The sequence below is a fragment of the Aplysia californica genome, unplaced genomic scaffold (assembly GCF_000002075.1).
Source record: "Aplysia californica isolate F4 #8 unplaced genomic scaffold, AplCal3.0 scaffold00335, whole genome shotgun sequence".
NCBI classification, from domain to species: domain Eukaryota; kingdom Metazoa; phylum Mollusca; class Gastropoda; order Aplysiida; family Aplysiidae; genus Aplysia; species Aplysia californica.
Window position 1 is genome coordinate 820,525 of NW_004797605.1, and position 12,426 is coordinate 832,950.

The 12,426-nt window shown below is 41.1% G+C and overlaps 2 protein-coding genes across 3 annotated transcripts in view; one reads left to right on the forward strand and one right to left on the reverse strand.

Moving 5' to 3' along the window:
* The window catches only part of LOC101855272, a gene marked incomplete at its 3' end in the record, with an annotated part of 24,183 nt that extends 20,357 nt beyond the window's left edge, over positions 1-3,826 (reverse strand). Inside the window, 1 exon segment of the mRNA XM_005102704.2 lies at positions 2,767-3,826.
* A 6,888-nt stretch (positions 3,827-10,714) lies between these two features.
* The window catches only part of LOC101856908, a gene marked incomplete at its 3' end in the record, with an annotated part of 7,174 nt that continues 5,462 nt past the window's right edge, over positions 10,715-12,426 (forward strand). The window contains 2 exon segments of one of the 2 annotated variants that reach the window (XM_035970898.1): positions 10,715-11,429; positions 11,751-12,325. In XM_035970898.1, coding sequence (XP_035826791.1) covers positions 11,950-12,325 — 376 coding nt within the window. 2 annotated transcript variants of the gene reach the window in all.

Here is a 12,426-nt window from a genome sequence, read left to right on the forward strand (position 1 = left end):
TATATATATTATTCAAAACTGTTCAGGTTCGGACGATTTGCTGACAATGCATTTTCAAACTTCTTGTTGTTGTTGTTGTTGTCGTTGTTTGTTGATAATGTTGCTGTTGCTGTTGTGTGTATGTATGTGTGTATGTGTGTATGTATGTATGTGTGTGTGTATGTGTGTGCGTGTTTGTGTGTATAGGCCTACTCTGGGATTTGCAACCAGGTTAAGTAGCAATGTGTGCTCTTCCAGAGCTTCTTTAGATTGTGTGAACGTTTAACACCTCCACTAACTCAGGTCAGGTCGAATAGGTACCGGCCTGCCTCGACCTGCCTGCCTGCCTGCCTGCCCCAATCCTGGCTGTGTTGTGCTTCTTAAAACGGAGTGCACACAATAGCTGCCAGAACCCCAGCCCAGCACTTATTAAGAGCAATTCGCTTAGTACGTACTTGGATATTAATCGATACTAATAAATACTCAAGTTTTGTAATGTTCAGATTTTTAGAAAAGCCTTGAAGTGTTCTATTGTAATGTTTACATTTAATCAAAACATAATACATCAAAAACAGTCTAAAGTAGCAAAATATTACCCGCACATAGTGATTTTGAAAACGATTACAAGACATTGTATTTCACGCTGGCCGAAGTGGCGAATGTAAACGATCAAAGGTTTTACTCGTTTAATATTCAATGAAAAGAGTAAGAGCGCTCCCTTTTTTTCTTTTTCTTATATTCGAACGAATGATTATGCCTTTCCACTCCAATCCCCTTTTCAACCCACCCCCTATCATGCTTGTGCGTCAAATTCAGGGTCGTACAGTCCGCCACGCTTCTACACTGTTTTGTGCTTATTTTGTCATTCGTTGCATTTGGATTCAAAGCGCTTGTGTCGCCTTTTCTCGTGTGTATTACAAAATGTCCTACCTCAGGGAGGAAAAAAATGAAGTCCAAAGCAGATGTTTTCGGAGCGGAACGTAAATGGCGAGTTTGCAAAATGCACATTTTAATAATGCAGCACAGCCTACCGTACATTAATTAAGAAATTTTTGTAACGTCTTTTGATTGAATCTTAAACGGGGTGCCCACTACGGCTGGATCGGGCCGATCGCCCGACTCGATCGCCTGAAACTGAAAACAAACACGTTTGTTTTTTAGGCGATCGAGGCGATCCCATCCGTAGTGGGCACCCCGTATTAGTAGTACTGGGCACTTGTCGGTACTGGACTCTCTTCTTTTTGTCGATAAAATACTCCATATTGGCCAGTGTCGGCGTACTAGTACCCACTATTACACACTGCCAATTTGATGCATTTGATTCATTTGATTCAGTCTGAGCCAGTCAGATTTTCCTTCATAGTGCAAAAGTGACCTTCAAAATCAAACATTTTTGATTTTCAAGGTCATGAGTTATACACGTTGAATTCGTCGGTTGAGTACATTTGTATAAGCCAATCAGAAGACGTGTAGCCTGCGGGTCACAAGGTCAAGATTAGATCTTTTGTTTGCAAGCGGAATGCGATAATGGACGGCGTTGATTTGGAGAGACAGCAACCACAACACGCGATACTCCGCGCTTGAACTTATTATTGAAGGAAATGGTATATTGTTCTAAACTGTGGATTGTGTGTACGACAACATGCAGTGTTCCAACCAACCTGTCTTTTCTCGGGAGGATTTCGAGTCGTTTTAGTGGACACATCCACACGAACTATAGTATTACTATTGCTAAGGTAAAAACTGGTGCTCTGTTTCGACTACTGATTTCAAGAGAGATAGTCGACGATTATTCTCCGCCCTGCCTCTCACTGGTCCACTAACTACGTGTACCTGTTTCTCTACACGGGTGACCTACTTACTTATGAACTGTTAAGCACTTAGATCTATGTGGTACCTCTGTCTATTCAGGAAAAACGCAGTGTTAACGAATATGGCTGAAACTACCTGCGTCTGTGCCAAGGACCTTAGAATATTTATAACATCCTTGGTCTGTACCATGCTGAACCAAAAATCTTGTTAAATTCAAACCCCACGCTTAAGTTCTTTGCATTCCCTCTTAAATCCTAACTTGTTAAATGTTAATCCCACTTTTAACTTCTTTGCTTCTCCCTCTTATCTCTTAGGGGTCGACACTTCTGCGGACTAGATGCTGCATTGTTGTTTTCGGGTTTTTTTTCTTGTTTTCCTCTTTTATCATAAATATCTGTTTGCTTGTACCACAACAGTGTCGTCATATATGCCACATCCATCTCCTTTTCTTACAATTCTGGTGGGTTGAAGCTTGAGACTTTTCTTTTTGTGTTGAAAATGTTAACGTAACCAGATTTCAAAGTAAACTTTATGCGACAAAGCAGGAAGTAAGCTTACGACCTGTAAGAGTTAAACACACTAACAGTTTGAACTTTTCGATAGAGGCCCAGCCCCTGATTCTTCACTAGAATATCTAATTTGGAAATATTTTTCAGAGCAGCCACCCTTCCATTAATGTTTTTAGATGGCGTTATTCACTGGGCCAGAGAATAGAAAAATTGTAAAGCCATGCTGTTTCAAAGAGTACAGAACACAATCTTCGTGGGTCCTCTGCACATTACGATATTTCCACTCATTGAACAATTGCAAGTATGCAAATGACGTGATGTTCGCCCTTTCGCCCTTTCGCCTTTTCACCACTAAGTGATGTCATACTTTGCAACCATGCGACAAGTGGACATTGTCCCAGTGTGCGTGTGGAGCCTAAAACAAAACAAAAACAAAATCATCACAAAATGAATATTGCTTACTTACCTAGACGTGTGTGTGTCGCTAACACTCAGCTGAAGCAATATTGCTGTCGGCCTGACTTCAGCCAGATACACCTCCTCAATGTCAAAAAACAACCTTGCTCTTAATATTATATAGAATAAAAGCAAAGCATGGTAGCTTTCTGCTAAACGTAGATCTACCTCGCGTAAAGAAAAGCTGACATTCTATAAACAGCACCTACACACATGTGTATAGCGCAAGTTATTCACGCTTCAGAGAGAATTTCAACACGGAGTACTTTTTCTCCTTTGATTTTTGTCAGGTGAAGTGGTAGCATGAAAGCAAGCAGTGGTTGGGATCAGTCTATCGTATCGCAATGCGGCGTAACTAAGCTCTTTTAATTCAATGGCCAAAATACGAGACTACATTGCAGAGAGCGCCCGTTTCTCACTATAAAAAACAAATTCTCAGATAACATGATTTTATCTCGGTTCTGTTGTTACCTATTTGTTGCCCCAAACTCGCTTTGATACTCATAGCAGTTTTGCCAGTATGGTCTTAAACTCGGGAGCAAGCTGCCTACTTACTGTTGATAACGGAGCTTATGTGTATAAAGAAGTCTACAACTTCTAGCTGATTCTTTTCCGTTTTCGACAGTCAACACTGGTTATTCTGCAGATTCTCCTGTCCTGGCAATTTTGTTCTTATCCAGCTAAAAAGGGCAAATTATTCAGTTCTTCGTTTTAGTGGGCCACAAAAACAACATCATCTTCTAAAAGTGATAGTTTTATGTAAATACACGGGATCGTCACCTTTTCGTAAAATCCTTGGGTATTAAAGAGTGACGTAGTGGGTGAAAAATGTCCCTTTTTATTTTAGAAATCGTGTCGACGAAAAGCAGGAAATCTCTCCAAGATAGTACCAGAGCAAGGCAAGGACGTTGCTCACACTGCTTTACTTCATTCTAAACCATCTCAAACTTGAACAAAAGCGGAGTTTCATAGCACTGGGTAATGACCTCGTGGTTCAAAGTTGGTGGTTTGGTTGGCGAGTGCTCTGGTGTTGTTTACTCCCTCTTTCCTATCAAACATCTTTCGTCCTTATCTCGGCTCTTTCTTTTTTTATGTGTTTGCTATTAATTTGTAACATATTATATCTAATCCTTGGAACTTATATGTAATAATAGATAGCTTTAGTATAGCGCAAATTCACACTCAGCGGCAAACTCTATGCGCTTTAAAGTTTATTATTACCCCCAGCAGACTTGATTAACAACCCAATTATATTGCTAGTGCCGTAAAAACGCTTACTAAAACAATAAAATGTGAATCGAAGAAGAGTCGGTGGACACCCAATCTTTAAGCCATTCAAAGGATCCATTGCTACTGACTTGACCAAATTATACTTTGGATATTCTACAAAGTCTAAGTACATGTATAAAATTTTGATCTGCTCTCTCCATTTTTTCCTGTAGATAAAATAAAAGAATCCCAAGTCTACCGTCGAGCTATTTAATCTAAATCCTCAGTGTGACCCAGGGTACAATATATTTTCCGAGAAAGTAACGTACATACACGTGTCAGCGTGATCAATGCTAGGTTTGTTTGTTTGTTTGTTTGTTGTTGCTTTTTTTAAATTGGGAGGATGGGCGAGGAGATGTTCATTTAGTTATTTGTTGTTTGTTGGTGTTGTTGTTTGGTTGTTGTTGGGTTTGTTTGTTTTGTTTTGTTTTGTTTTCCTTAAGCTCCGGAGTGAGATTCCCTTGTAGCTGCTTTTGTCACACGATTATCCTTTTGCTTGTAGAACGTTGTGATGTTGGCATACCTTTACTTTTCTTGCTTTTCGTCCCCTTAAGCGGAGGCACAGGCTGAGATAGGGGGTTTGATCTACCGTTCCACAGAATATCTTGTTCGATAGGTGCAAAAAAATCAACCATATATTATTCTTTCACATCCTGCAGCTTTATTCTCCTTCTTCTAAAAAGTGAGGTCCCACAGCGAAACCAACTCTGTGGTCTTATCTCTTCTCTTCCATTAAAGTGTCGCTGCTTTGTCTTGGGTTTTGGGGTTTCGAGCCTCAGCTCAGTCCAACGTTGTGTCCTTCGGAAAGGCATTTTACACGATTTTTCCAGTTGGCTCGGTCCTTTTGGAGATGGACTTTAAACTCGGAGGTAATGCCTCTTAAATAACCTCTTAAATAATGCTGATAAGAGCGTTAAACCTATCCCATTTAACTATTTCACCTTTTCTTATTTAATTTATCTCACCCATTCAACTTCAATCGCCTATTATACTTTCATATTTCCCTAACAAGTCCTGGGGGGGGGGGGGGGTTATGTTTGTTTGTTTTTGTTTGTTTGTTGGTGGTGGTGGTGGTTTTGGGGGGGGGGGTTTGGGGGGGGGGGTGTAGATATAAGTGTTTAATGGCGCTCGCAAATGCATAAGGTCATATGAGCGCGCGGTACACATTAAACATTATGTTTCAGACGAAAGCAGGCGACAGAACATTGCGTTAGAGAGCAGGAAAGGAGACAATTTTAGAGAAGAAAAATTGCCGTTGCTACCAGGATTCGAACCCGGGACTTACTGAATGAGAGGCGAACATATTAACCTCTAGGCCACGAGAGTTCCCCCCTCACAAGTCTTCGCCCCCCCCCCCCCCCAGTCCCAGTCATGTAGATTTCCCTCTCAGGGAGTCGACCAGCTCAAACCCAGAGGCTTACTTTTACCGTATTCTCGCTAAATCGCTCCCTCAGAATTACAACGTTCTATCTGCCCAGTACCCTTCTTTTTTTTTTTTTTAGAAACTTTACGTAAAAAGTTTTTGAGGTTCACAATATTTCAAGATTTGTTTACTGCAATTCTTTGATTATTTTGATAACGAATCCGAATAATATTACAATTTCGCTAGAGCAGATAGAACATGTTTTTGGCTTCATGGTTTTAGAAACTCAAAACGGCCAAAAATGACAGATAGAACTTTGTAATTCTGAGGTTTCAAAATTTCTCTGAAAAACGTTCAGCATGCTAGATCTATCAACTATAACTTTTAAATTCAGAGAAAACATGCCCATCACTGTGGAACACGAATATTCCGAGTCCTAGCTTGACCTCCAGGGGATCACATCTCCTCAATAAAAATTAAATTTAAAAAATAAACCTGAAAATCATTGCAACTAAACAATTCCATCAACATCATCTACAAAACACAAAAGCGCCAGTAGATAGAAATGGGCAGGGTCAAAACAAAACTTCAGAGTAAAAGCTGAATATAATATGTTTTTTAATATGTGCCCAAAATTGCAGACACAATTAGTATTGGTTGGGCCTGAGGAGATAAGGACTCCAGTATTACCTGCTTCAGACGGAAACGAGAGCTAAAAGTAGTCTGGTGTTGTAAGGATTTAAAGCCAGGACACTATACACCAATGGTATCCATTCTCATGAAACACAGTTATAAGTCAGTTGTTGTTGTTGTTGTTGTTGTTGTTGTTGTTGTTGTTGTTGTTGTTGTTGTTGTTGTTGTTAGCGACCCAGTAGCATCTGAGCGTTAACTCTTCTGCATGATGCCATTCGGTAATAGTTGCATGTTTGTTCTAACTGTTGTCTTGAGGAGTAGAGGCAATTAGATGTGTGGGGTAGCTTGGGAAGAAAACATCCCCTTAAATCAGTTAGTTTTCTACAGAAAAACAGATGATGTTCCACTGTCTCTGAGGGGTAGTCACATAGTGGGCAGGCAGCAGACTGCTTTACTCCAATTCGGTTGAGATGTTGGTTGAGGGGTACATGTTGTGTTCTAAGTTGGAAGATTATGGATTGATCTCCCCTCCTCAACTCATTGATTGGATCTTTGACCAGTGGTTTATTCATGTGGCCATACATCCTCCTTCCTGTCGTACCTGTGGCCCAATCATTCATTCACTCTTCCTTGAGGTTTAACTTGATCATTTGGCAGCAGGTGGTGTAATTTGTAGGAATTTCAGACTGAGGGACACCAATGGTATCCATTCTCATGAAACACAGTTCTAAGTCAGTAGTACTGCATAAATACGATGTTCGAATCCTAGATTGAGTGTTCTTGAACTCTGACCGTTTTGTGGAGTTTCAATGTTCTCAACCCCTATTTTAGAACGGTTCTATCGCAGATGGACATACAAATCGGAGGTCCCGCATTTTAAATAACCTAATAGTGTTGATAGGGGAATTAAATCCACATACTATACAATCAAATCGTACCGTACTGGAACTCGCACCTGGGTGGCCCGCCTTACGTTGGGTATCCAACCATTTGAGCTCCCATGTCACCCCGAATTTGAGTCAAGGAAAAACTATTATTATACATGTAATTGCTAAATCTTTGTGGCTCTTTTATGACGGGACAGGAGGGAAAGTGCTGTTGAGGAGGAGAGAAGGGTGATTTCGAGACTGTGCCAGAAGTTATCATCTCGTGTACAGGGTGAGCTCATCAAGACGCCATATCAACTCACCCCCGCAGAGATTTCTCACAGCAGGGAGTGAGCAGCGACGGCTTATTGGACAAGACATGACAGCTACTCCTAGACAAGGCTGAAGTAAAACATGTCTTGTGGAAGCTTTATTATGTGTGGTTGCTACAGAGTCCTGTTAGAAGCCGATGTATGTCGACAGAAAAGAGAGGGGGAGAGAGGGGGCCAGAGAGAGGGAGACAGACAGACAGACAGACAGACAAACAGACAGACAGACAGACAGACAGACAGACAGACAGACAGACAGACAGACAGACAGTGAAAACCAGAGAGATGAACTATGATATCCTATGATGTTATCAAAATGGATTTTTCTCAGACTTTTGAGATTCCTTAATCTCAAAAGAGATTATTATGCCTGAGCAACGCGAGAGATTTCGAACAATGTGCAGGGACTGATGAAGACAAGCTTTGTAGTATTGCTTTCTCCAACCACTGTATTGAATTCTGGTGATTGCCATAAAGCAAGACGAACGAACCAAACTCATTTGTTCACAAATTGTTTTAATGTGAGTGACACCTCCATCGACACAATTGAGATCATTTAGGAGCTAAGCTTGCGTCAAAGCCTGTCAAAGTCAACCCGGGCTAAGAGACATACATTCCAGAAGAAAGACCGAGATACTGGATAAAAATGTTCTCCACATTCGGGAATCGAACTCGGATCTCCATGTGCGACAGCGAGTCGACAAACCGCTACACCGCAGACGCCGGTGAGCCATATTTGGTCGCTTTTAAGCACAAAGGAGCTATCCCGAAAAATGCTGTTTTGAGAAAATCGAAGGAAAAGTTTTTGGACCCTTGTTCATTTTCTTTAAAAGACAAGAATAGTTTTCTCTATAACCAAACAAATATACACACCAATGAAACCAAACTTCTCCAATAGGTAGGGCAATGCCCACTTTTGGTGTAGGTCAAGATTTCTGGAAACCCTCAAAATCTGGGTTAGCCCGCCTGTTCTTAAAAGCGACCATTTATCGGAAGCTTTGTTTTATAATTAAACAAAAAACGAGTTCCAACAAGTTCGAGTGATAGATAACGACTGACTATATACAGGTGAACGATTACTGGACACTTCACAGCTGCACGACACACTGAGCGACACACACAAACACTGTGACAGACGAGACCAAGATTGCCTCAATAGCAATACTCTGTATAGCTGCTACACATCAGTGGTTTACACGTATCTACTCTACGTTCTGAACCAGCGTTATAGTTATGTCCCATTAGCACACGTAGACTTTCTTCCAGCAGTAAACCACAAGGGGGCATCTTGTGATGTGTTTTTAAGTTGGGCATGGCAATAGACCTTTTTACCTAGTTTTTCAAGCGTGTAACCGAGGTCGGTAAGGACGTAGGTTTTGTTGGGGTTTTTTCTTTCTTTTTTTGAGGGGGTGGGGGTGGAGGGGGTTATCTATTAAGGCTGATCAGGTAACTGTGAGTCATGTCTAGAAACTAAACCTATTTTAAACTGCTTTTTTTACTGACAAGGCGGTGCTCTCCCTGGAGAGAAAAAAAAACTACGTTAACGGGGAAAATGCACTCTGGAAACTGACATTTTTCTGTCGCAGGTATGCGTTGAGAATGTACTAGTTTTTTGTTGTTTTTTTCTGCTCCTCTCTATCCCCTCCCTAACCTTTCACATACTTTCCCCGGTGTGGTAGATATAGAGCGGGTTGCCACTTTGTTCAACAACGGATTATCTTGAGCATTTATTGTATATTGGTTAGGCGCCACTCAGAGCAGAAACATAGTCAAAAGTCGTTTTGATTTGTTTTTACCCTACCGAATCTGATTTGTTACAGATGACAATGCTTGTTGTTTTTGTTTTGGTGGGGGGGGGTTTTGTTTTTAGGGGGGGTTGTTCGTTTTTTGTTTTTGTGTTTGTTTGCTGTTGTTGTTGTTTTTTGTTTTGTTGTTTTTTTCTTGGTTAAAGTCAGATGACATGGTGGATCTCTCGAGAATTTGGTATCTATAATTTGACTTTGCCCCCATGTAAACCGTTGTATCAAATCTGTTTGGGTTTGGGTTTTTTCCATCCCTTTCTTGTCTGAAGCTCCACAAGAAGAAGCAGTGAATAATCAATAGATACCCACTGGCGTCGCTCGATGGTGGTTAGGCTCCTGGACTCGGAACCGTAAGTTTGTGGGTTCGAATCATGTCTAGGGGGCCGACTTTGTTTCATCCGGGAAGGCACTTTACACGAATTGATCGCTTTTAAGGACAAGCGGGCTAACCCCGATTTCGGGGGTTTCCAGAAATCTTGACCTACACAAAATATGGGAATTGCCCTACTTATAGGAGAAATTTGGTTTCTTGGTGTGTATATTTGTTTGATTGTAGAGAAAACTCTCCTTGTCTTTTAATGAAACTGTACAAGGGGCAAAAACTTTAGTTTCGATTTTCTCAAAACAGCATTTTTAGGGATAGCCCCCTTGTCCTTAAAAGCGACCAATTTTCCTCACATAGCCCAGGTGGAAATGGGTACCTGGCTATAGACAGAAAAAGATCTTGTCAGTATGGTAGTGATTGAGCGCGTGCAATCTGCAGCTTGCACTCTTTGCTACTCGGTAGGCCGAGACTGTTTCTGGGTGTTCTAGGGTCTGCTAGAGAATAAATAAATAGTTGTACAGCGAATAGAGCATGCTGTAGGACGTAGGTATGCAGTGTATAAAGGCAATTGTTATCATTATTGTTATTATCATTATTATTGTTATTATCATTATTATCATTATCATTATTATTATTAATGTTCTTCTTATTATTATCATTTTTAATTATTATTATCATTATCATTATTATTATTAATATTATTATTATTATTGTTATTATTATTATTATTATTATTATTATTATTATTATTATTATTTATTAGTATTATAAATACTGTTATCATCATTACCATTGTCATTATCATTATCACTGCCATTATTATTACTATTTTATTTTTATTATTGTCATCATCATCATTTTCATTATCATTATTATTATCATTATTAACCACGTAACTAAAACGTAAGGATAACCAAAACAACCGACTCCACGATCCGCACAAAGGGGGGGCTCAGAAAAAAAATCCCCATTAGTCTGAAGGTATACATGACAGAGGTTGCGACAATTAACGGCAACATTAGTGTTTTATTCAATGTATTTGAAGTCAGAGAGAACCATGTCTGAATTCCGGCCTGAAAAATAATATTTTTGTCGCTGCCTTTTTCCCTGATCCGATCATACTCAGTTCCTGCAAACCTGTCTTGTCGGGTTTATGTACGAGGAGAGAGCTAAAACTCTGGTGCTTTCAGTTTCACGCTGACTCGTTTAGATTTCTGAGCGCTTTTACCTCTTTTTGATAACTTACTGGTATTTGAGCTTCTTTTTCACCCTACTTACACCTTCGCCTTGGATTACATAAGCAAGAACTCGGGCGAGTTAGGGTGGGGGTGAGTGGCGTGGAGTGGAGCGGAGCGGAGAAGGTAGGAGAAGGTATCAAGGACTTCGACCGTTCCCGCCACCTGCTCCCTCTACATTCCCAGAAAGTAACTCAGGTCGCCGGTGCGTTTATCAAACAGGTAAAGCGCGTGGTTTCTTCTGCCCCCTCACTCGCTCTTGTGCGCTTATCGGCTCACATTCATGCAGATCGCAGCCGCACAAACCAACGTTAGACCACAGTTGGTGGCTCTCCAAGCACCACGTTCTGTCTAGGTCTCGTGGGGACCATTCGTTTTCATTTTGTCTCTTCGGAGTTTGGAATAGATCTATGTGTATCAGCACTAAGAAGTGTTCATTCTAAAATGGCGTGGGATTGAGACAAAGCAGGCGGAAGATATAGGCGTGACCCCTTCTACACTGCAAACAAAACATTGCTTCTGAGACTCCTACGCAGAATTGTGTAGAGCACTTGAAATTTACACGCCTTAACATCACAATAGACCAGCAACAGTTTGGAAGTATTAATTTATTTCAAGTGCTCTTGATTAGTGTTGTTCTCTGGTTGGGGCGGTTTTTCGAAGAAAACAAGTGGTGTATCTCCTTTGTTGCATCTGTACATGCATGCAGGACCATCGCTGTGACACTATAGTTTTATGAACCAAAACGCTATCGAGACAAGTTTTACATCGAGCCAAGATCACGCAAAACAGTACTAGCGTACGTGTTACCTTCATCGCCTTGTCGAGTAGTAGAAGAGGAAAACGAGATGGTAACTATATACGCACAGGCTTTTCGTTAACGTCAAGACTGCAAACTTGTCTTTCTCGTGTTGCAGCAATTCCTGGGCATTTTAGAACGTGGTTGCATTGACAGGGTAGTAGATTTATTCTCGAGGAGCTGGTTTGCTATACTGGGAGTGCTGTCTCATGTAACCATACGAGGGTTTTTATTATTCTCAATTCAAATCGGACCAAGCATCTGTTAACGTGGGTAAAAAGTGGATCGTAGAACTAGTGTTAATATCGTACCATTGGTAGGAGAAAAGTCAGTACGTACATCTAAAAGTCGTTGTATTTTTTTTCTTATAAAGGTACAGTGAACAACGCAATATGCTGTCGTAGTCTTATGGTGAACATCCCCCTGTATTTTGCTAACCGTCAGACTGTAACGAGATGGTGGCGCATTTCTCGGTGGCTTCAGTATTGTCATAGGTAACAGTCATGGTGTTTTCCCTTGCACTGTGACACAACTTTGTCTTTCTTGATAAAACCGTACGTCTGACAGACACAATGGAAAACTTCCGAAAGGACTACAAACCTTTCCACAAGGAACTTCGACGATTTGTCTCCAAAGTCCCGTCCCGCGTGGCCAAGGGTTCCCCACCAGCGGTGAAGAATGTGAAGTTACTCCCGCGCGTGCTCAAGCCTAAGGACTCAACCTTCAAACGCCACGACCTTAACATGATGCTGCAGAAGTTCAATTTTTTAATCGATCTCACCGTGATGGTTCTGCTGAGAGTCCAGGCGTTAGTGGCCAAAAAACACACGCAATGGTGGGAGCGAAAGACGTCCAAGTTGAAAGTCCACATAACGGCTCTGCACAACGACGCCCAGGGGCTTCAGGCTTATACGCCAGTGGAAGGTGACAGCAGCCAGAACACACTAGGTTTGGTACTCGGGACTGGGGGGTGGGGGGTGGGTAGAGTTTGAATGGTAATTCCAGATTTTAAAAACCTGTCTAGCGAGCAGGGGGATTATAAATTATAT